The sequence below is a fragment of the Leucoraja erinacea genome, chromosome 23 (assembly GCF_028641065.1).
Source record: "Leucoraja erinacea ecotype New England chromosome 23, Leri_hhj_1, whole genome shotgun sequence".
NCBI classification, from domain to species: domain Eukaryota; kingdom Metazoa; phylum Chordata; class Chondrichthyes; order Rajiformes; family Rajidae; genus Leucoraja; species Leucoraja erinaceus.
This window is the reverse complement of record NC_073399.1, coordinates 17,362,961-17,388,578: the sequence shown is the minus strand read 5'-3', so window position 1 is coordinate 17,388,578 and position 25,618 is coordinate 17,362,961. Positions and strand designations below refer to the sequence as shown.

At 44.5% G+C, this 25,618-nt stretch overlaps 1 protein-coding gene across 1 annotated transcript in view; it reads left to right on the top strand.

Annotated features, from left to right (window-relative positions):
- bahcc1b (BAH domain and coiled-coil containing 1b) overlaps positions 1 to 25,618 on the top strand; it is a 275,740-nt gene that overhangs the window by 200,874 nt on the left and 49,248 nt on the right. The window contains 9 exon segments of the mRNA XM_055653977.1: positions 1,351 to 1,624; positions 3,048 to 3,293; positions 4,635 to 4,723; positions 4,725 to 4,848; positions 9,127 to 9,485; positions 17,946 to 18,044; positions 19,575 to 19,704; positions 21,441 to 21,558; positions 24,723 to 24,798. Coding sequence (XP_055509952.1) covers positions 1,351 to 1,624; positions 3,048 to 3,293; positions 4,635 to 4,723; positions 4,725 to 4,848; positions 9,127 to 9,485; positions 17,946 to 18,044; positions 19,575 to 19,704; positions 21,441 to 21,558; positions 24,723 to 24,798 — 1,515 coding nt within the window.

Sequence of the window (25,618 nt, the reverse complement as noted above, 5' to 3'; positions counted from 1 at the left end):
CCAAATGTATCCATGTATTGAATTCCTTTTTTTTATACATGTTAATGGAATAGAACTTATCAGTAAGTTAATTATATTAGGTTTTTAGCACCTTGTTCATCTGTTTCCAAATATATGTGGCTCATCCGCAGCACAGTGTGTGGGAATTTCGATGGAACCATGGAATCTCTTCCCCAAATCACCCTCAGTGCTCAGGAAAGGTTGTCATCTTTCCCTGGGTATTACTTAATTGAACACATTTGTCTGTTTTATCTCTTTGATAACTGTAGTTAAGCCACCAGGCTCATAAACCTGAGGCCCGACCTAATAATCTGACTATCTGAGTCCAAATCCCAACATAGCAGTTATAGAATTTAAATTCATTTAATTAAAAAATATGGTGTAATAAAGCTACCATCAATGAAAGTGATGACGAAACTCCTGAAATATTGGGTTTTAGGTAACTTAAAGAAAATCTGTTGTCTTTCCTCAGATTCAATTTCAATTGAATCTAGTGTGGCCTGTGTGTGATCGGATTCATTCATAACCTTAAAATGCCCTTTACTTTGAGATTACAGTAGTTCAAGAAGATAACTTGCCACTCCACATTGCAAGATATTTAGAGATGGGCAGTAAATGTTGAATGAAACAAAACACAAACGTGATGGACGGGAACATAAGTTCATAAGTTTCATGAGCAGAATTAGGCCATTCATCCTATCAATCTACTCCATCATTCAATCATGGTTGATCTATCTTTCCCTCTCAAAACCATTCTCCTGCCTTCTCCCCATAACCCCTGACACCCGTGCTAATCAAGAATCTGTCAATCTCTGTTTTAAAATATCCATTGGCTTGGCCTCTGCAGTCTTCTGAACCAATGAATTCCACAAATTCGCCCCCCCCCCCCCCCCTCCCCCATTGCTAAAGGCACATTGGCATTCTGTTCCCCTTCATTTACCTGAGGTGGGTGGGAGGGGAACATGATATGGAAATGTAACATTCTCATCCTACATTCTTTACATTGAAACACTTCCATTATCTATTGGGTGTATGGGTTATGGGCTTTGGTTTCATTTAAGAATGATGTCATAGGTTAACAGCACAGTAAAGCAATTTAGTTAGACACAATTGTGTCAGGCATCATTAAATCATGAATATAGCTTACCAGATAAATTCAATGCACTAAAGTGTCCAACGTGATTGTTTTAAACTGGGTGGCTTGTAGAAGCACCATTGCTGAATTGGAACTCTGGTATAAGATTAACTCTGATGTTGTTGCAAAGAATTAATTCTTAAAATACACAGCAGTTACTTATATCACAATGATGTCTTTTTTTTCACCTTTCACAAAACATGGCTTTCTTCTAGATTAAGCCGAGAGCAAAGAAAGACACTCCGCAAGTCAGCCTCGTGTCGAAGTTGGGAAAGTACAGCCCCAGTACAAAGCCTAAGGTGCTGGCCAAACCTGCAAATAAATCGCACACGGCGGCCATCTTGAAGTCTGCCAGCATCGCCAGTCCCTTCAGAGCGAAAGTGTCGGCCCTGCCCGGCAAGATGCAGAAGCAACTGGGAAAACCAAAGATGTTCCCGGTCAGTCACAGCCAGGAGAGAGCAAAGCAGACGACAGCGGCTCCTGAAATGGGTGAGTGCACTGTTGCAGGATTAGGGACCAGCGTCCAAAAACTGGAAAACTGAAGTGTGTCTGGAAAATGTTAGAAACACAGGGAATGCAAGAACACAGCCTATAATTCTGACTGTAGCCTTCCCTTACGACTGGAGGAACTGCAGTAGAGGAAGGAACTGCAGATGCTGGTTTAAACCAAAGGTAGACACAAAAAGCTGGAGTAACTCAGCGGGTCGGGCAGCATCTCTGGAGAAAAGGGTAGGCAACATTTCAGGTCAAAACCCTTCTTCAGTCTGAGTTACTCCAGTTTTTTTGTGGCTATCCGGGGAATTGTTTCACATTTTTACAGAAACAAATGGAAAAACGTCCACACTTATGCTTGTGCACATGTTTCAAAGTTAAGCTAAACTTAACGAGGTATAAACATTCCCTCTGCCGCTCCTTTTACATCAGCAGAGATACCAGGAAAATAAGACCATAAGACATCAGGGCAGAATCAGGATATTCGGACCATCGAGTCTGCACCGCCATTCAATCATGGCTGAAAAAGACAGCCTTTCTCTCTCACAGAAAGCTCCCTATCCTTCACTCCAAAACAATAAGTTTACAACTTCAAAATATCTGTGCTAGGGCACGTTTATGGATTACAGGGTTTAACTTTAAATCCAGATCATCTTTTGCAAGCAGCTGAGCTCAGGGTATCTGGAATTGTCCAAAGGAAACCTTGAAAATCAATCTTAAAAATAAGGAGTTGGCCATTTAGAATTGAGATGAGGAAAAACTTTTTCATCCAGAGAGTTGTGAATCTGTGGAATTCTCTGCCACAGAAGGCAGTGGAGACCAATTCACAGGATGTTTTCAAGAGAGAGTTAGATTTAGCTCTTAGGGCTAACGGAACCAAGGGATATGGGGAGAAAGCAGGAACGGGGTACTGATTTTGGATGATCAGCCATGATCATATTGAATGGCGATGCTGGCTCAAAGGGCCAAATGGCCTACTCCTGCACCTATTTTTCTCTGTTTCTATGAAAAGTGAGTTTTCAGGAATTTACTGAACTCTTGGCAAAAACTCATGCAATTTCTTCAGGTGCTCATTTGCAAATTATACGGATTAACTGGGCAATCTTCAATGGCATCGCATATGAGGGGGAAGTGAAGAAGGGTTAGAGGTCACGGTTAATTAGAGCAGAACAGATTTATAACATTTGGTTGGCATGTATAAAACCTCCATTTTATAACTAATAACTTTACTCTTGTTGTCACTGATAGTCGCAACTTTCAGGCACATAGAGAAGTTGACGGTTAGAATGAAGGAGCATTCTTGCAATATTAACAATAGAAACTGTCACAGGAAGAAGACTGTTTGCGGGCAGGAAGTTTGCGCAGGCAAAATCTAAACTTTATAATTTATGAATTGAATGATAATTGTTTAATATGACAGGCTTGAAAGTGGAATCAGGAGAAGAGGATTGCGTATCAAGCACTAGAGCTAATTTTGCAAAGAGCAAAGTGGTTCAGAAGGCTCACTCCACCATTAAGAAGAAACCTGGCATTCAACAAAAGAGAAAGGCAGTTGGGGTCAACGTACGGAAATGCACCATTAAGAAGCGGAAACTGGAGGTCCAGGCAACACTGCATGAAAAGGAATGGATGTCGACAGAGAGCGATGGGTTCTCCTCAGATGCTGGTACGTTGCCTCGTGCTGCAATGGTTACAGAGTCCCTTAGACATTACTGCTCACAACTGATGTCTCAGCTTCTACTGTCTCAGCTATTGTTGTTGAACAATCTCTGTTGGACACCCCCACTCGACCGCCTACTCCTCGGTATTCATCACAGGACAGATTAATTTGGTTTGTACATGATCCATTCCCCTCTATTCCCTCCACTTGCAGGTACCTATCCAAAAGCAAGTGTTAGAGGCAGATATAGTTATATCAATCCAAAGGCACATGGTGAGGCACTTGTAAAAGACAGGAGTAGAAAAGAGTACAGAGAAGATTTGCATAGAAACATAGGTGCAGGAGTAGGCCATTCGGCCCTTTGATCCAGCACCGCCATTCAATATGATCATGACTGATCATCCAAAATTAGTACCCCGTTCCTGCTTTTTCCCCACATCCCTTGATTCCTTTAGCCCTAAGAGCTAAATCTGAATCTCTCTACTGAAAACATCCAGTGAATTTGCCTGTGGCAGAGAATTCTACATATTCACTCTCTGGGTGAAACATTTTTTCCTCATCTCAGTCCAAAATGGCCTACCCCTTTATTCTTAAACTGTGGCCCCTGGTTCTGAACTCCTTCAACATCAGGAATATTTTTCCTGCATCTAGCTTGTCCTATCCTTTTAAGAATTTTATATGCTTCTATAAGATCCCCTCTCATCTTTCTAAATTTCAGTGAATACAAGCCCAGTCGACCCATTCTTTCATCATATGTCAGTCCCGCCATCCCGGGAATTAACCTGGTGAACCAACGCTGCACTCCCTCATTTACAAGGATGTTGCCTGTACTTGACGGTCTGAGCTATAAGGTGAGGTTGAGCAGGCTAGGACTCCCATCCCTGGAGTGCAGGAGGATGAGGAGTGATCTTATGGAGGTGTACAAAATCAAGGGAGGAATAGGTCGGGTGGACGCACACAGTCTCTTGCCCAGAGTAGGGGAATCGAGAGAACCAGAGGGCACATATTTAAGGTGAAGGGGGGAAGATTTTATAGGAATCTAAAGGATAACCATTTTTACACAAAGGGAAGTGGGTGTATGGAACGAGATGCCGGAGGAGGGAGTGGAGATAGGTAGCAATTAGACAGGTACATGGATAGGACAGGGTTAGAGGGATATGGGTCAAACACAGGCAAGTGGGACTAGTGTGGATGGGACCTGTTGATCAGTGTTGGCAACTTTGGCCAAAGGGCTTGTTTCCACGCTGTATGACTACACGTGGGATGACTAATTGGTCAGGCTAATTGGATCGGCATCCGGGTTGGCGTGGACTTGTGGCTAATATTTGTTCTTTACACCTTTCTCAGCTCCAGATTTGAGTGAGGATGAGCACAACTATAACAGTGCAGATGGCAGTGATGGCACTCTTGAGTTGGCAGTGAAAGACTCCAACGTTGGGACTCCACACAGACTACTCGGCAGCACACACCGCCACAGAGACCGATCCATCACCATCCTCCATCGTCAAGCTGGAAGCCAACCAGAAAGCAAAGAAAAAAAAGGAACGACAAGGCCTTTTGGGTATGTAATCAAAGATCAGTGACCTTGCATGACCGTTATAGATTATATAACACAGCCGGTGAAGATTTGAAACCGGATAGGTAAGGATCTTCAATGGCAGTCTGTGAAACCGAGCATCACGGTATCAGTCATGACATAGGAAGTAAATTATAATGGAGAAAGAAGGAACTGCAGATGCCGGTTTACAGAAAAAGACACAAAGTGCTGGAGTAACTCAGCGGGTCAGGCAGCATCCCTGGAGAACGTGGATAGGTGACGTTTTGGGTCGGGATCCTTCGTCAGACTGACTGCAAGGGTGCAAGGAATTACGGTGTCACCTTGATCTCAATACTCCACTTCCCTTGAACTTCCTTGAAGAAATGTCTTCCGCATTTTTAATTCTGTGGTGGCATCTCATTGCACTAACATGAACAGAATCACTGAACCATTAAAGGACAAGTTACAGCACGGAAGTTACAGCACGGAAACAGGCCATCTCGGCCTGGTCTCCAGGCAACATCCTTGGAGAACATGGGTAGGTGACGTTTCAAGTCGGGACCCTTCTTCTGACTGCTACAATGCTGCTATCACCATCGTCACTTGCTGCATACATCATTCATTGTGCCAGGTCACTGCAGCCTTCGAGCACCACAGCTACTAACGCCAAGAAATTAGATCTCTGGTGCTGTTTCTTACTGCATTATGGAATCCAAAATCAATTGTAATTAGAGCAAATTGCATTAGTAATCATTCCTGGGTGAAATTGTGCCAATTGCTAAATTGGACTGGGCACTCCTCATCGCAATGAACATCAGCGTGCCAAACATGTTGGCATAATCAGGAGCAACCCTGTGATGCCAGACAATGTACCATGCACGATTCAAGCCCATGGGGCATAATATTGTAGCTGAAAGGTCCAGAGAACAGTCTTTGAACAGCTGCAAGAAAACAAGAAGCAAAATGTTTTGCATTCTTCATCTCAGTACCACGGAAAGGAACACTCAGTTGACATTGGGATGTCTATCAAGGCAACTAGGGATCTGACTGCAGACCACCCAGCATTTCCTGGAGCCTTCAGAGTGTGCCCTAGCTAGCAAAGAGCATTTGCTTAAGCAATTAGCACTGAGAAAATCTTTCCAATGCTGCAGTGGTCATAATGGTGGCAACTCTTTCAAATGAAGGTGTGGGCCTGGCTTCACAAGTGCCGCAGGGAAAAGTCAGGCAGGGCCTTCGGGGCAGAGGAGTGAAGACCCCATACTCTGAGAAGTTTTAGGGACTCTAGATCAGACTTGATCACTCCCTGAGGGATTAGCTTTGAGGTACCTTCTATTTCCATGTACTCCATACTGTGTCGGTATACTGTACTGTACATGTACTGTGTCAGTATACTGTACTGTACATGTACTGTGTCGGTATACTGTACTGTACATGTACTGTGTCGGTATACTGTACTGTACATGTACTGTGTCGGTATACTGTACTGTACATGTACTGTGTCGGTATACTGTACTGTACATGTACTGTGTCGGTATACTGGCAGCCGCAGAACAATAAGAAGAAGACTAATGGAGAAGGCCATTGATTCCCTGGAAATGGGGATGTGCTGCCATCATTTGTCCGTGGGTGCCTTGCAGTAGACTCCAAACCAGGTTGATCTGTATTCTCCGTGTTTGGAGCACAACATGGCCAGCAGACAACAACAGCCAGTGATAGAGAGAGAGCAGTTGGGAGACTCAAAACCCAGCGACCAGAGAATACAATTGGAAGACTGGAGGCACATCTAGTGGAGCTGTTGCTTCATACATCCAATGATCCGAGTACAATCCTAATCTCTGGTGCTGTCCACGTGGAGTTTGCATGTTCCCCCGGTGACTGGCTGGGTTGCCTCAGAGTTGTCCAATTTCCTCCAACGTTTCAACGGTGTGCAGGTTGACCGGGTTAATCAGCCGTTATAACTTGTCCCTGGTGTGAGTAAGCTGAATCTGGTGGAGGGGGTGGAGGGGGTTAAGGGGATTGTGTGTTTTGTTGTTGTGGTGGGGAGCGTGCTGATGCCTTTGACTGCCACACAGCAATTTGTCAGCAGCAGTTTTGAAATTAGTTTAGTTCTGTTGGGATCCACGCAGGTCCTGCCTCCGCACTTCCTTCTGGATGGAAAGCATCCTAATGTTGTTGCACACTTGGTTTCAATCAACTTAACAATGTTTTGAGAGGGACTCAGTTTGGCACGCACAACGGAAAAGCAGTACTTTTAGTAGCTCACCAAAATTAGGTGTGATCCAATTTCCAGACACCAGCTTCCTCTCTCCTTATCCCCTCTCTCAGAAGTTAATTAATATTATCGGTATGGGTCTCGACCCAAAACGTCACCTATTCCTTTTCTCCTGAGATGCTGTGTGACCCACTGAGTTACTCCTGTTTTTTGTGTCGATCTTCGGTTTAAACCAGCATCTGCGGTTCCTTCCTACACTTATCAGTATGGGTTCCCTGTTTTCTCCCTTTGGATTTACTTCGATCTTGGAAATCATCCTTGATTATTTTTTAGTTTCTTTTTATTTTTGTTTTGAGATACAGCATGGAAACAGGCCCTTCAGCTCAGCCAGTCTATGCTGACCATTGGTCACCCAGTCACACTAGGGGCAATTTACAGAGGCCAATTAACCAACAAACCCGAACATTTTGGGGATGCGGTAGGAAACCTGAGCACCCGGAGGAAACCCACGTGGCCACAGGGAGAATGTGCAAACTCCACAAAGACAGCACCCAAGATCAGGATTGAGCCCGGGTCTCTGGCGCTGTGAGCAGCAGCTCTACCAGCTGCACCAGTGCTGCCCCCCATTTGTCCCACTTTAGCCATTTTATTTGGATGTATCACAGATCTATATTCCTGTTGATGTTCATGACTCGTGGATTGCCCGAGCTGTCACAGGTAATAATTTATAAAGAACCTTGTGTCATTGGCTCTGGCAATGAAGTAATTATTCACACTCAGATTTCAACCATTTGCTGAGGTGATTGTGGGTTATTGTTTAGTTTTGATCTCCTTTTATTTGCCTGCCTGGCATGAGAAGGCGGATGTGCAAACTAACCCATTCCCCTATAAACCCTCTTGTTAAACTAGGAATGGTACAGTGATTATGCCAGTATTACTGGCCTAGGAGGCAGAGATCATGGATTATAAGAAGTTTAAATCCAATTAATTAAGTTTGCCAGGACTCGAGGGTCTGAGCTATAGGGAGGGGTTGAGCAGCCTTGGACTTTATTCCCTAGAGCGCAGGAGGACGAGGGGTTTTCTTCCAGAGGTGTATAAAATCATGGGACGAATAGATCAGGTGGGCGCACAGAGTCATTGTAGAACTTGAAGGAGCTCAGCACGACTTGAGCACGTATTCAACGGATTCAATCCAGAGCCCTGGGGGAGGGGGAGGGGGAGGGCGGCTGGGCCGCGTAACTTGCAGCTCATGGAAAACAGTGCCCCTGCGCGTTGAAAATTCTGCGCAGCTCACCGCGAGGATCAGAGGCAGTGTCACGTCATCCAGCTCGCTTCAGCTCATTAACTTCAAAAAATATCTCAGATTGGTGAACAATTTTAGTAAAAAAAACTCAGGAAATAATAAATCAAACTTTCAGATGAGGGAATTTTTGAAATCATGAGATAAATCTCTACCGGAATATGTGAATCAAAGAAAAAAGTTCAAGCAAGCAAACACACACGTAATCATCCAAGATCAGAGTTTTATAATATTAACTCAACAACACAACATATATTATAGTATTATTTTTTTATTTTATTTTTTTTAAATTATTTATATCGAACAGAATAAAAGAATAAAAAGCAAGTGTGAAACAACATACAAAAAACAAAACAAGAATATTTATAAAGTGTCATAAACAATATCTATAAATAAATGAAATCGTATGTGTCCGAAAAGGAGCAGGAAGAAGCCAAGAAGGAAGGAAGTATTATAATATATTATAATAATATGGTTACAATTATATAATGTGGTTTTTATGCAAAACCGTAATAATGCAAGTTAAAGTACATTGTGCAGCCTTATACAAAGCCCATAGTAGTGTGGTGCTGAGGTAGGGTTGTGGTTAGGGTTGTACAGGGTGGTTCAAGAGCTGGAAGTTTGATGGGGGGGGGGGGGGGAACTGTTCTTAAACCTGGAGGTAACAGTTCTCAGTTCTCAGTACCTTCCCACCAATGCACCATTGTTCCACTGAATTGAGAGCAGATGGGTTGCATTTCGTGCAATGGCCAAGGTGTGAATTGTTGATTTGCTTATTTCTTCTCTCCAGGAATCCTTGGTTTGCCCAGCGTGGATGGGGACGTGAAGATCAAAAAGCGCCCCATCAAACACAGCCAGGACGCCGGCAGTGCAGTGAAGAAGAATGAGAGGCTCCCGGCAACGAGGAAAAAGGGACTGAAGGCAGAGGAAAAGAACAAAAAGCTGAAGAACACAAAGGGGGGAGCGGAGGTAACAATCTGGCGCCGATGTGAATCTGACCGCCGGCCACTACTACACAGGGAGAGGTTATTTCCCAGTGAAGCCTCTCTACCTGCAAAACTACCGTCCAGAACGCAGGCCAAGAAAGCCACACCCAACAGGTGTAAAAACGTCACCAGGACGAGCAAGCTGCTGCAGGCTACGTTCAAGGTAGGTTTTGAGGAAGAAACATTGTGATCCATTTCTGTCGCACATTTGTAAAGGCTGTGGCTCCAGGTATTCTACTGATTCATTGTGTTAATCCTGAAGGTTTCAATAATTGTGCTTTCAACAGTTCTCATATCACCACCAGGTTCCATTCTTCTCATTCAAACTATGGAGTTTGCCTGATAGTTTCCTTTGCACACTCCACAATAGCCTGAGAGGAAGGGCGATGTGAGAGGGCTTGTTCAGCCGCAGCCCAGTTCCCCAGGGCCCAGGCACTGCTGAATCATACTGCAACTGGCACATGTGTAGCAAGGAACTGCAGATGCTGGTTTACACCAAAAGATAGACACAAAATGCTGGAATAAACTCAGCTGGTCAGGCAGCATCCCTGGAGGAACGGAATAGGTGACGTTTCAGGTCGAGCTCAAGAAAGAAGGATCTCAACCTGAAATGTGATCTATTCCTCTTCTCCAGAGATGCTGCCTGACCAGCTGAGTTACTGCCTCATTTTGTGTATATATGTAACAGTTACTAATGGTCCCTGGTGTCTGGTGAGCTAATCAATGAGGTTTTAGCACACCGAAGAATTCCCAGAGCAATTACACCATCTTTCAGCAGCAGGTTAAAATGTAGGAAGGTGGATAAATCACTTGGGCCTGGTCAGGTAGATCCAAGGACACTGGAAGCTAGAGAAAAAATGACAGGAGCCCCAGATTTTACTTTAGTTAAGTGATACAGCGCAGAAAATAGGCCCTTTGGCCCACTGGGTCCGTGCTGACCAGCAATCCCCGCATATTAACACAATCCTACACACACTAGGGGCAATTTTTTGATATTTACCAAGCCAATTTACCTACATACCCGTACGTCTTTGGAGCGTGGGAGGAAACTGAAGATCTCGGAGAAAACCCACGCAGGTCACGGGGAGAATGTACAAACTCCGTTCAGTCATCACCTCTAGTTGGGATCAAACCCGAGTCTCCGGTTCTGCTAGCGCTGTAAGGCAACACCTTTACTGCTGTGCCACCCTATGAAGAAAACATGAAACAAATTAGTCATTATCAGAAATGGGTGGCGTGCTGGAAGACTGGAGGGTGGCTAATGTTTGAGTCAAGAAAGTCAAGAAATGGAACAATGACATTCGTACTAGCAGCAGCACAACAGATATGTAAACATAGTACTGTGCAAACACCATAATAAACAATAATAGCGCAAAGAAAAAAACGATGCCCCCAAGTCTGTGTCGTTCGGAGCTTAGTTGGAGCTTGTGATGTTTATTAGCCTGGTAGTTGTAGGGAAGAAGCTGCTCCTGAACCTGGAGGTTCTGTGCAGAGGAGCTGCAAAGAGAAACCTGAGAACTATAGACCAGGAAAGGGCCTGTCCCACGTGGGCGCCGTTTGCGCGTCACGCATGAGCGCATGGCGTGCATTACGCATGCATGGCGCGTGGTGAGGTGTGGTGGCGTATGCAGTGATGCACGGTACCGTGCATCACTGCATACGCCACCACACCTCACCACGCGCCATGCATGCGTAATGCACGCCATGCGCTCGTCACGCGTTCGTCGTGACTCATAAATAATGTCGCGCAAATGATGTCCAAGTGGGAGAGACCCTTAACCCAAATATCTGTGGTTGGAACGTTACTGGAGAGGATTCTGAGGAATAAGATATACGTACATTTGAAAACACTGGGGTCCAATAGGGATAGTCAGCAATGGTTTGTGCATGGGAGTTCATATCTTACAACATTGATTGACCTTTTTGAAGAAGTATCCAAGAAGATTGATGAAGACAGGGCTGTAGACATAGTCTCTCAACGAGACTTTTGAGTGGGTCATTGGGGAGTGTCGTAGAACAGAAAGATCCAGGAGTACAAGTACATAGTTCCCTGAAAGTGGCATTGAAAGTGGTAAATGGGGTAGTGAAGAAGGATTTTGGTACGCTGGCCTTCAATCAGGAAATTGAGTATAGAATTCGGAAAGTTATGTCACAGTTGGTGAGGCCACACTTGGAGTTTGGGTTAAAGAGGGAACTGCAGATGCTGGAGAATCGAAGGTTACACAGAAAAGCTGGAGAAACTCAGCGGGTGCAGCAGCATCTATGGAGCGAAGGAAATAGGCAACGTTTCGGGCCGAAACCCTTCTTCAGACTGAGGTTCAGTCTGAAGAAGGGCTTCAGTCTGAAGAAGGGTTTCGGCCCGAAACGTTGCCTATTTCCTTCGCTCCATAGATGCTGCTGCACCCGCTGAGTTTCTCCAGCTTTTCTGTGTAACCTTGGAGTTTGGTGTTCAGTATTGGTCACCCTGCTCTAGGAAAAATAGCCTTAAACTGGAAAGAGTGCAGAGAAGATTTACTTGAATGTTGCCATGACTCTAGGCCTAACCACAGGGAGAGGTTGGGCAGGTTAAGTAAGTAAGTAAGTTTATTGACCAAGTATTCACATACAAGGAATTTTCCTTGGTGCTCTGCCCACAAGTATCAACATGACCTACAATGACAGTTAGGAATGACTCAGAAAACACTAAACATTAATAATAATAAAACATTAATGATAAAACACCATTGATCAAGCATGTCAACCAACAAAATACCAGATCAAAAGGAGGCTACAGATTTTTGGCTGTTGAGTAGAGCAACTACTCATGGATAAAAACTGTTTTTATGTCTAGCTGTGGCAGCTTTGATGGCAGGTTAAGACTGTATTCCTTGGAGTGCAGCAGCATAAGAAGTGATCTTATAGAGGTGTATAAAATCATGAGGAGAATGGACAGGGAAGGGGAATTCCGAACTAAGAATGCAGGTTTAAGGTGAGAGGAGAAAGATATTTTCAGAACTTGAGGGGCACTGTTGGTCAGAGGGAGATGAATCTATGGAATGCATTGCCACTGAAGGCTGGATATTTTTAAGGTGGAGATTGATAGATTCTTCATTAGTAAATGTGACTGGGGTTATGGGGAGACGGCAGCAGAATGAGGTTGAGAGGGAAAGATAGATCAGCCATGATTGAATGGCGGAGTAGACTCGATGGGCCGAATGGCCTAATTCTGCTCCTATGACTCGATGTGCATATTTTCACACAGGCGGGTAAATAGAACAAGTTGCCAGATGAAGTAGTTGAGGCGGGTACAATTAACATTTATTTGAAAAGGTGCGTGGATGGGAAAGGGACAGATTGACTAATAGCTTGTCCCTCTTTCTGCAAAGCCTGTTATTTTGCTCCTTGCATGGATGTGACGTGCTTTGAGGTGTTCCTCTCTATGTTACAGAAGTGTGTTGTTATTGGGGTGGAATTTTCCTTTTACCCAGCCTGCAGCAAAGAGGAGGTTGGCTTAAACATCTGCCTATGTCATCCCCATGACTGTAGAAGTATTCATCCCTGGCTGGAGAATTTTTTTGAAAGCATTTTATTAAAATATTTATTTGGTTAAAACTCCTGCTGCTCCATACACAGAAAGCTGAGATGTGATGGTGAACTAAATCATGTGCGAACATACTTGTGGTAGATTTCACCCCATACCCACCGTCAACATATTCGTCTCAGATAAATAAGCTTGAAGAACAGTCAATATTGAGTTGACAATCAGGGGAGCCAGTGTGAAGGCGTTGAAATCGGATCAATTTCTGTCACGCCAACAAAACATGTGGCCATTATTAAGAACATTAAATTTACAAATGAAAACTATTTTTTTATATTCTTGGTTGGAATGGACGAGTTGGGCCGAAGGGCCTGTTTCCGTGCTTACGATTCTATGACTCCAAAGTGGCGGCACGGTGGCGCAGCGGTAGAGTTGCTGCCGTTCAGCGCAGGAGACCCGGGTTCGATCCTGACTACGGGCACTGTCTGTACGGAGTTAGTGCGTTCTCCCCGTGACCTGCGTGGGATTTCTCTGAGATCTTCGGTTTCCCCCACACTCCAAAGAGGTGCAGGTTTGTAGGTTAATTGGCTTGGGATTGTATACTTGGTGTAAGTGTAAATTGTCCCTAGTGTGTGTGTAGGGTTGTGTTAATATGCGGGTATCGCTGATTGGTGCGGACCCAATGGGCCAAGGAGCCTGTTTGCATGCTCTAAACTAAACCCTTGTCTTAACGGACCCTTTTGTGACGGATTTTGCTAATAGCGGATGGACCTGCCGACAGCACCCGTGGCTCCCCAGCCACTTCCACCCCCAGCTAATAAGGTGCACCAGCGGGCCCCTCATCACCCAACGCGCATTATAGTTGGCGAGGCTGTTGTTGTGGCTCACATTGTAGGCCCTGGGGACAGCGCTTGCTTCAGGCCTGGTTGACACGGCTTTGTTGGGGCTCATGTTGCAGCCCCTGGGGTTAGCGTTGTCTCCCAAGCTGCTGCCACCAACAGGACCGGCCCGGTCACCACGGGCTCCCTCCCCTCTCGCCGACTGCCGCTTCTTCCTGTCGGCCGTCACCTTTGCCGCGCTGCGCCTCCTCCTCCTCCTTCTCCCCCCGAATCGCCCAAATATTCCACCTCGGAGGAGAGAGAGGCGGAGTGGATAAAGCGAAGAGAGGAGGAGGAAGAAGAGGCGGTGGTGGAGTGGGGAGCGGACAAAACAAAGGCCGACTAGAATAAGCGGCAGCAGATGAGAGGGGAAGGAGCCACACAACGCCTGTCAGTGGTAGCAGCCCGAAGAAATAGCCGGGCCGAGGGGGCTACAATGTGAGCCGCAACAATGGTCATGTCAACCAGTCCATGCGGTGGGTGAAGAGAGCTCGCTGGTTGAGACCAACAGCATCGACCTCTAGTGTTAACACCAAGCGAAACAAAGTGCTGGAGTAACTCAGCGGACTGAATTAGTCACGACGTCAGCTATCCTTATTCTCCAGGAATGCTGCCTGACCTGCTGAGCTACTCCAGCACATTACATTTTAACCATTATCTGCAGTTCTTTGGTTCAACTATATACAATGATAATACCTTATTTGGTTACTTGGATATAATGGACAATCAGCAATAATGGACATCATCCACCCCCCCACCCCCCCTCCCATCGTCTCTTATAATGAGGGGCCACTGTATTTCCAATGATAAAGGTTCTACCACCAGTTAAGTATTTTAAAGTAGTGCTCATTTAAAAATAGATGTTTTTTTTAAATGACTCTGCTGTGTTAAACCATCTGAATGACAATAGGAAATTGGATCAGGCAGCAAGTGTGGAGAGAGAGCCAGAGTTCACTATCACGTTGTTCCCCTTTCATGTTTCTGTATATGACCCACAGGTTTTGACTCGATTCACATTTGTTTCACATTTCCTACATCTGTAATATTTAGCTTTCAAGACACCAGACATGTGCAGAACATTTAGCTTAGATGTTGGAGGATAGAAAAGTTCTGTCTGAAGAAGGGTCTCAACCCTAAACCACACCTATTCCTTTTCTCCAGAGATGCTGTCTGACCCGCTGAGTTACTCTGGCTATTTGTGTCCACCGTTGATAGAAAACCTGTCCAGGGTACCAGCCACAGGCAAGAAAAATCCTCCACACAACTTACATGGGCCATTTCGAACCAAAACGTCACCTGTCCATTCCCTCCGGGGGATGTTGACTGACCCGCTGAGTTAATCCTGCACAGTGTTTTTGCACACAAAACATTTGCTCTTCATGTTGATTTGATTAGAAATGTTGAGGGCAATTTCTGCAAAGATCTCCTCACCTCGTATCAACATGCCTGAGAAATTAAATTGCAGCAGTCCCTCAAAAATATAAGTAGTGTATGGAAATGTGAATTAGATTTTCATAATGGATCACACCCATTATCTATCTATATTACTAAAAGTCTGTTCTTGACCGGTTTTGGCCATCTATCCTGCGATTTCCGAGAGAACGCCGCCACCTACGGTCGTCATTTTTGGCCACCTTGCTCAGAGCCCCACTCCGCCGTATGTGTGCCGAGGATTTTTCCTGTCGATGAAAAATTACAGAGATATTAATGTTTTTTACAAAATTCCCCATTCTCTCTGCTGGAGACAGGGAAGGGACTATAAAACCAGGAAGTGTTGTGCCTCAATTAGTCTCTGCAAGCTGGAGCTCTGTCAATTAGTCTCTGTCACTCTGAGCTCTGAATGACACTGAAAAAATGTCTATAGCACTGTGAGTACCCTTAATTTGGTTCGAAAATTAAAATATAGTTAGTTTGAAGTAAAAAAGCACTGCCTGCAAATGGTTGTTTGGGTTGAATTAAAAAGGCACTCTCTCTCTCTCTCTCTCTCTCTCCTCTCTCTCTCCTCCCCTCTCTCTCCCTCTCTTTCTCTATCCCTCTCTCTCTCTCTCTCTCTCTCCGCCCTCACCTCTCCCCCCCTCTCCTCTCCCTTCCCCTCTCCTCCCTCTCCTCTCTCCCCCCCTCCTCTCTCCCCCCCCCTCTCTCCTCTCCCCCCCTCTCTCCTCCCCCCCCTCTCTCCTCTCCCCCCCCTCTCCTCTCCCCCCTCTCCTCTCTCCCCCCCCTCCTCCTCCTCTCCTTCTCTTCCCCCCCCTCCCTCCCTCCTCTCCCCCCCCTCTCTCCCCCCCCTCCTCTCTCCCCCCTCTCCCCCCCTCCCACCTTTTCCCCCTCAGCCCCCCCCCTCCGTCTTATCCTCCTCTCCACCCCCTATCCCTCTTGCCCCCTCTCTGTGTCTCTGTCTCTCTCACTGTCTCTGCCCCTTCTCTCTCTGCCCTCACTCTCTCTACCCCCCCCCCCCCCCCCACCCCTTCTCTAGATGTGACTGCAAGTTGGGGGCAATGCGTCAGTAGATAGGGTGGTTATGGGGTAAAAGGAGCAAATTAATAATATTAATATAATATCAAAGGAGATATTTAGCGGGAGTGCGGGGGTGGGGGGGGGGCGGGGATAGTTAGTGTGTGACGCTGCATGCCCCCCCCCCCCCCCCCCTGCCTCCCCCCCACAACCGCACGTTGGGGGAACAGACCCAACGGGTCTGCACTTGGTCTAGTAAGAACTAGAAACAAGGAACTGCAGATGCTGGATTACCAAGGAAAGATACAAAGTGCTGGAGTAAGTCACCGGGTCAGGCAGCATCCCTGGAGAAGATGGATAGTAACGTTTCAGTTCAGGACATCACCTGAAGAGGGATCCCGACCTAACTCGCTGAGTTGCTCCAGCGCTTTGAGTCTTTCATTATTAGAACCAGCTCCAGCATATGCTTGATATATTGAAAACGTTTTCAATGTGGCAAACATTTTAATCTTTTTACCTTGAGTGTTACTTCTGGTGAAAGGAGAGTGAACAGTGAGAATGAAGAATAATTAACTATCAGCATCCAAATGACTCCAGAATGTAACATGTCCAGTCCTGAGAGAAAATACCCCAGCGGTATGAACATTGACCTCCAAATTTAGGTAGTCCCTGTTTTCCCTTTTCCCCTCCTCTTCCCAGCTCTCCCACAGCTCACTGTATCTGCCTCTTCCTTTCTTCTTTCTGCCCCACCACCCTCATATCAGTCTGAAGAAGGGTCTCAGCCCGAAATGTCACCTATTTCCTTCGCACCATAGATGCTGCCTCACCCGCTGAGTTTCTCCAGCATTTTTGACTACCTTTGATTTTCCAGCATCTGTAGTTCCTTCTTAAACAGTGGAATTACATTAGTGTTTCTGCTCTGCTAATGCTGTTACAGAAGGAATGAGGGTGTTGTAATTTCTCCATAAAGCCGGTCCAAGGTCCTTCTTCTTTGTCTACCATCCCCGCTCTTTGCTTGCTCCAACAACAATGGACTAGTGGAGTAATCTTGGCAATCAGTTTCTGTCCACAGTTTAGATCCGACCCAGGGATGATGCAAGAACTACCCAGCATTGGACTGCGGTCACCACTTTCTCCCACTTTCAAGGCTCTTCCGTGTTTCTATTCAACTCTTTATTAGAATTTGTGCACAATTGCTTCTGCAGGTGTAAGAGAACAGGGCATGGAAATACAATTAGAATTGCAAATATTCAGTGCTCGAAAGAGGCCCAGAGGTGGAACTGTAGACTTTAAACAGTGTGACTGAATAGGTTTCCAAGCCAAATAGGCTACGTTCCGACAATGGCCATTTCACTCAATTTCCGAACCTGGGGAATCGAGCAATAGAAGAATCATTGATCTCCTTGGATCATGACTTGCGCTGGAATTTATACCTGCTGGCTCTGGAGAGGCAACAAAGTCACAGGCTTATGGTTTGCATAATTTTGTAGTCTACATTTCTTCTGGGGGGGATGGTTATTGGTTTGATCTATGCCATTGCTTCCCAATTTTTTGCATGCACCAGTTTAAGACAAAGTTTTATTGGGGCCTAACCAGCCAGTTGCTTCAATCGAAGGACACAGATTCTATCCACATTTACCTGTATCTAATGGCTGGAGATTGGAAGGAATGACAAAATATTGACCCATCCTCAAACAAAATGTCTCTGTGCTTGCAATTTGGCCTTAATTTGTAATTGATTGCCTGTACTGACTCCAATACTTCTGTCTCTCTAAATTAGAAGTCAAGTGGACTCTGCATATCACAGAAAGGAACAAATTCCACTGACTACCAACGGAATCGGCTGAACAAACTCAAGAGCAAACTCCCGGTGAAAGAGGTGAGCAGACTGAGCCGGCACAAGGAGGCACTTTGCAAAAGTTTGTCTTGACCTGATGGAGTAAGAGAAGAAACCGTGTATCTACATAAAATGTACATTTGAAAAACATTGGGGACTTTGTTGAGGATCACTAAATAAGAACTGAAAATCGTGGTTCATAAGTGATAGGAGCAGAATTAGGCCATTTGGCCCATCATGTCTATACCGCCATTCAATCATGGCTGATCTAACTCTCCCTCTCAACCCCATTCTCCTGCCCCATAACCCCTGACACCTGTACCAATCAAGAATCTCTCTATCTCTAGAATATCCCTTGACTTGGCCTCCACAGCCTTCTGTGGCAAAGAATTCCACAGATTCTCAATCAAATGTTGAAAGGAATATTTGATCGCTGAACTTCCATGTTGAAATGCACAAAGCTGATTCTGAAGGAGATAGCAAAAGTTTGTGAATTTACTAAAGTAATGTTTTTCGTCCAAGGAGATGACGTTTAGGGGTATGCCTTAAATGAGGGCAGGGAGGCAGAAAGCGTTAGAGAGGGTTTGGCAATTGTAGTGGAGCAGTTAGATTCAGGATTGCATAGACATCTCTGATGGATGTAGGATGGAGGATATGGTGGTCAGGAGGATGAGAGCATGAAGGGAGGTGGAAAACAAGCGCAGACATTTTAACGTTGCAAAACCAGCAATTTCAAACAAGAGGACATGACTTCAGAATTAAGGGACAGAAGTTTAGGGGTAATATGAGGGGGAACTTCTTTATGCAGAGAGTGGTGGCGGTGTGGAATGAGCTCCCAGTGGAAGTGGTGGAGGCAGGTTCATTGGTATCATTTAAAAATAAATTGGATAGGCATATGGATGAGAAGGGAATGGAGGGTTATGGTATGAATGCAGGCAGGTGGGACTAAGGGCAAAAAAAAATTTGTTTGGCATGGACTTGTAGAGCCGAGATGGCCTGTTTCCGTGCTGTAATTGTTATATGGTTATATGGTTATAAGTGTAGGTCAGCAAGGAAAAGGGCAATAGATGATCAAGTCATGGAGCGATTTATGGGATGACAGAAGCGTTTGCTGTAATAACTGGGCTGTAATAACTATGGTGGTGCAGTGGTAGAGCTGCTGCCATACAGCACCAGAGACCCAGGTTCGATCCTGACTAAGGGTGCTGTCTGAATGGAGTTTGTACGTTCTCCCCGTGACCTGTGTGGGTTGTCTCCGCCATCTTCAGTTTCCGCCCCCACTCCAAAGATGTACTAGTTTGTAGGTTGATTGGCTTGGTATGAATGTAAATTGTCCCTAGTGTGTGAAGGATAGCGTTAGTGAGCAGGGATCGCTGGTCAGCGCGGACTTGGTGAGTGGACGGGCCTGTTTCTGCACTGCCTGTTTCTGCACTGTAACTCTAAACTAAACTCAACTAAACTGCTTTACTGATTGCGGGACGAGTGACGTGCACCAATATTTCACCCACAGAGCTGACATGAGAGATAAATTAAATGTGCATTTTTTGAAAGCTTTATTCTTGTTTCATGCAGTCAAAAGGCCGAGCTGTCAGCAAACTGTTGGAGAGCTTTGCAGCGGACGGTGACTTTGCATTTGATGATGACAGCAGCTTCTCTGAGGAAGATGCGAATGCCTCTGTGAGCTATTCAGCAGAATTGTACGGTAGGGACTTTACTTTTTATCATGAAATGCTGCATTCGATGGTGAACCAAAACAGGACTGAGCAACATTCAATATATGATGTTTCAATATAGAGCTGGTGTTTATCAGAGACATTTGGAAGACTGCAATTCTCAAAGTAGGCAGAGATGGAGCACACCAAACATTTTATAGATCATAACCACTACAAGAAACAAAGTCAGTCATTATCAGAAGGATAATGGTATTTATAATGGTACAAATAATGCGATAATATTTTAGTTAAACGTTAGACCCACAAGATGTTTAGAGGGGCAGTATATTGCAAGATCCAGATATTGTACAGATTTTAACAATAGAATGTTTCACCATCCTTATTTAGTTTGCCTCTTCTCAGCTGCATGCCCCTTGCTCAGTCACAGGGAGGCACAGTGGTACATTGTAGGTGGCACACTGGTGCAGCGGTAGAATGCTGCGTTACAGCACCAGAAACCCAGGTTGGATCCTGACCATGGGTGCTGTCTGTGCAGAGTTTGTACATTCCCCCTGTGGCCACGTGGGTTTTTCTCTGGGTGCCCTGGTTTGCTACCCGCTCCAAAGATGCACAGGTTTGTAGGTTAACTTGCTGGTCGGCGCCGACTCGGTGGGCTGAAGAGCCCCCTTCCTGCACTGTATCTCTAAAAGTCTAAAGTAAACACAAGTTTGCTTTTTCTGGGTCATGCCACGCTTTTGTTGGAAGGCAACCCACACCTGAGTGACAAACATAGTTCCAGCGGGAGATGAAGATTTGCGTAAAAGGACATTCCGAACGTAATCAATACAAGTAGCTAACATTTCCATTCATCTTTCTTCTCAAAAGGAAAATCAAAAGTAAATTGGCATTATCTTAGTTCATTTTTTGCTCACATTTCCTTTTGGCATGAACTTTTATTGGAACCAGTTTTTGGAAGTGGAATAAAGCAATTCTTTATAGCAAACAAAGACAAATCAAAAGAGCAGCAGAATGACACAACTGGTAGAGCTGCAGCAGAGACCGTGTTCAATCCTGACCTTGGGTGCTGTCTGCGTGGAGTTTGCACATTCTCCCTACGACTGTGTAGGTTTCCTCGGGGTGGTCTGGTCTCTGGCCATATCTGAAAGGTGTGTGTGTTTGCAGGTTACTTGGCCTCTGTAGATTGCCCCCAATGTGCAGGGAGTGGAGGAGAAAACGGGATAGCATCCAACTCGTGTGAACATCGATAGTCGGTGTCGACTCGGTGGGCCGATGGTCCCGTTTCCACGCAGTATTTCTAATCTAAACTAAAAAGCAAATGAATCCAATAAAGATAATTCAATCGTGATACAAGGAATTTCAGATGCTGGAATCCTGAATAAAATACATAGTGCTGGAGTAACTCAGTGGGGTCAGGCAGCATCTGTGGAGGGAATGGACAGGCAAGATTTTGGGTTCCCTCTTCAACACAAGGAAGCACAGATGAGCGTAGATCATTTTCTGATTGATCGAAGTGGTATTTATGCATTATTTCCCATGTGACATACCTCAGATGTGTTTATCTTTCTCATCAAAACTTCATAATTAAGTTTTTATTGAGACAGTAAACTTAATTATTGCAAAAATAATCTTCTGGCCATGAAAATGCTGGTCAGTTCTATAACATCAGTGAATTAAGACATCAACCATATTTAGTATGCACTTAAATAAAGAATTGAACTACAGGAAAACAATCGAAAAAAAGATGTTGTTTATTTTTTTCTAACAGTTCCTCAGTCTTGTGCTATCAGTAAAGAAGATCTTAAAGAAGGACTTCACATTCTCATACCAAAGGAAGACAAACTGCTGTATGCGGGAAGTGTTAGAATACTTCAGACACCTGACATGTAAGATATAGTTTTTCCTTCATGCTCTTTCACAAAAATAAAGTAAATCCTTAGGAGCATTATTTTTGACTTTGCACTATTATTGTTTATTTATTTGTCTGTGTAATATATATATATTATTATATAATATATATATTATTATTTAATATATATATATAATGAAGGAACTGAAGCCATCCAAGTCACAGTAACTTCTCGTTTTCACCCAACGTACAACTAACAATGGCCAGTTTCCTTTATCATCTTAATTTTTTTGCATATCTTTCATTCATTGCTCTTTATCTCTCCACATCGTCATCTATATCTCTCGTTTCCCTTATCCCAAACCAGTCTGAAAAAGGGTCTCAATCCGAAACGTCACCCATTCCTTCTCTCCAGAGATGCTGCCTGTTCCGCTGAGTTACTCCAGCTTTTTGTGTCTATCTTCTATATATATATGTGTGTGTGTGTGTGTGTGTGTAAAACTCATAATAAAATAAACAAATCATCGTGCATATATGTTTTAATATATACTGATTTATATTTGTTTATCTATATACATATTTGTGTGTACATACCACATACGCACACTCTCTCACACACACATACACAAATAAATGTATATAGACAAACAAAAAATAGATTTAGTGTGTATGCATATTGAACTTTCTTTGTTGTTTATTACGGGTTTTTACAGAGTACTATGTTTAGATATCTCTTGTGCTGCTGCAAGTAAGAATTTCATTGTTCCGTTTTGGGACATATGACAATAAAACATTCTTGACTCCCTTGTCTCTGTCCTTTAAATTGTTTTTAAATCGTCCATCAGGATTTTCCTTTCCTGGTAAGAATCCCCAAGCCCACCGACCAGCTCCTCTGTTTAATAGAAGAACCCCCTTCAGTCACCAGAGAGACATAAACTAAATCAAGAAATTTGGTCCAAGGCACAGTTGGAAATTGTGCTTTAATTGGAAAGATATAATTCACCCACATACAACCTCAATGTGTGGAACGAGTTAGAGCTGAAACTCTATACCACAATCTTTGGTTCCTTCCTTGAAGAAAAACAGCCATTTGCTGCTACAGACGTGAGCTCTTATAAATGTGTTTGGTATGGACTTGGATCACCAAATGCTCTCAATATTATGGTTAAACGTGCATGAATCATCTTGAATTCATCTGCGGAGAAGAAAATGTCTGAGGTTGTCTTACTCTTCAAGTTCATTTAAAGAGCACACAGCCTGCTGCCGAGGGTCATAAATCCATATTTAAGATTACAACAAAAATAACCGGAATTGGTTTCCTGACTCCCTGTAATGTAGTAACTGTGGTTCATATAAACAGGGCAGCTGCAGTGAGCGCAGGGCCAAGAGCATGTTAATTCAAGAAGGAAAACTAATACCATGTATAAAACAGGTGGATACAAATATAATGAACGTAGTGTATTTTTTTGGGTGCCAGACTCAAGATCCCGTTGGAATGGTCGGCATGAAGTCCAGACAGCAAAATAATCTCCATCAGTCTGCATGTTCATTCTTTAATAGTTAAACTGGGTTAACTGGTTAAACGTAGGAAAGTTGATTATAGGCAGGGCATAATGAGGTGTATGAAAAGCAATGTCCATTGACGTAAGGGCCCTACACTTACGCACACCACTGTGGCCGCAGCTGAATTTTGTCAAGGGGGCATTAAGCAAGCTGTAGATCAATAGCTCAAAGCACGAAGGACAGCCTCGGGAACTGTACATCTCCAGAGGAGGTTTACAAGAATGATCCCAAGACTGAGTAGGTTAACCGATGATGAGCGTTTGTCGGCACTGGGCCTGTACTCGCTGGAGTTTAGAAGAATGAGGGGGGACCTCTTTGAAACATACAGAATAGTGAAAGGCTTGGATAGAGTGGATGTGTAGAGGATGTTTCCACTAGTGGGAGAGTCTAGGACTAAAGGTCATAGCCTCAGAATTAAAGGACATTCTTTTAGGAAGGCGATGAGGAGAGGGTGGTGCATCTGTGAAATTCTTTGCCACAGAAGCCAGTGGATGCCAAGTTATTGAATATTTTTAAGGCAGAGATAGATAGATTCTGGATTAGTACAGGTGTCAGAGGTTATGGGGAGAAGGCAGGAGAATGGGGTTAGGAGGGAAATATAGATCAGCCACGATTGAATTGCGGTGGACTTGATGGGCCAAATGGCCTAATTCTACTCCTATCACCTATGACCTCTTTTCTATCCCTTCAATACTGTGGCAGGTGATGCTATGGTGCTGTCGAGTATGAACACTGTATCCTCTATTTTGAACGTTCAGGGGCTCATTGTCACCTGATAAACATACGTGACACTGCTGACATTTAGGTGTTCCTAGTTCATACCTTGCAGCATCGAGTCAAAAATAATCAAACAATGAAAATACTTCTGGTAACTTTAATACCAATGACACTGTATGTTATAAATGTGTGTATCCACTGCATACTATATATTAACTTATATCAGAAAGAGATTTACTGTGCCCCATGGCTCTTTAATGCACTTGTTGAGAACTCCAGGAAACTGCATTTGTTTCTTCATTAAGTGCAGGTAATCATGAGGAACACACACAAAGCACCCAGTGATTTCCTCAGCCCGCTAATTGAACTGCAGTGAGGATAGACAGAAATTGCTGGAGTAACTCAGCGGAACAAGCAACATCTCTGGATAGAAGGAATGGGTGACGTTTCGGGTCGAGACCCTTCCTACACCACTGAACTGCACTGCCCACTTTATTTCCCATTCTTATTCAAATGTCTTCAGACTGATTCCTCTGCTCTGCTGGCTATCCTGTACTCTCCCCCCATTTTCCCTCTCTCCGCTGTTCTTCTTACAGAAGCCAGGCCATTGAATCCAGGGGCAGTTCAAAGGGCCACAGATATAAAGTGGTTTTCCATTGCTCCTCGGAATGAGGCAAGTCAGGCCGGCGTGCATTCCCTAGCCCGCCTGACAGTGGGACAATTGTGTGTTTGGCATGCTGCACGCTGCAATAGCACACAATCGTACTGGCTGATGTTCCTGCAGCTAAGGAAACAATTTAAAGGGTTGCCTCACATCGACTCTAATATCCTCTCCGATTACACAATTCATAAATATTTCCATGCGTGGACGGATGTATCTACACTGGGTCTCTGTAACTGCCTCTCCCTGCCTTCCTCCAGCTATGGTGTTGTGATTGAAGGAGAAAGAGGAAACCGACAAAGAATCTACTCCCTGGAGCAACTGCTACAGGAAGCGGTGAGTTCCCTTTGTGATCATTCCCCCCTGCGCACTGCAGACAGCTTGAAACCTGTCCAGTCTGCCTCCTTTTCCAAAGAATTAGAATTCAAGATGAGATAATGGATATTTGATTTCTCGGCGAGATTCGTGCCTTTTAAGTTTAGTTTAATTTAGAAGTACAACGCGGAAACAGTCCCTTCGGCCCACCGAGTCCGCGCCAACCAGCGGCCCCCGCACACCAACACTGTTCTACGTACACTAGGGACAATTTACAATCATACCAAGCCAATTTACCAACAAACCTGTACGTCTTTGGAGTGTGGGAGGATCCCGGAGAAAACCCACACAGGTTACGGGGAGAACGTACAAACTCCGTACAGACCGCACCCATGGTCAGGATCGAACCCAGGTTTCTGGCGCAGTAAGGCAGCAACTCTACCGCTGTGCCTCCCTCAAACAGATTAACTTAAACACTGGACTCTGAACCCCATATTTGTACATAAATATATGCTGAAAGTGAATCATGTCTACAGTTAAGTTGTGCTTAACAATAAGCAGAGACAGTTAATCGTGTAGGTATGGAGGTTTTAGAGAGAAGGGCGTAGCATCATAATTCATTCATTGAGATTAAAAGTGGGAATGTTTCACAGTTCGTACCCTGCAGTCTTTCACTTGCAAAAGTTACTTGGCAAAATAACCATTGAGATGAGACAACTTTTCCATGTAGCCAATCGTTATAGTATGGAATGCCTTGGCAGGAAGGCTGGTGGAAACAGGTGCAGTGTTAACTTTCAGAAGGGAATAGGATAAATATTTGAAGGAGAAAGATAGTACGGCT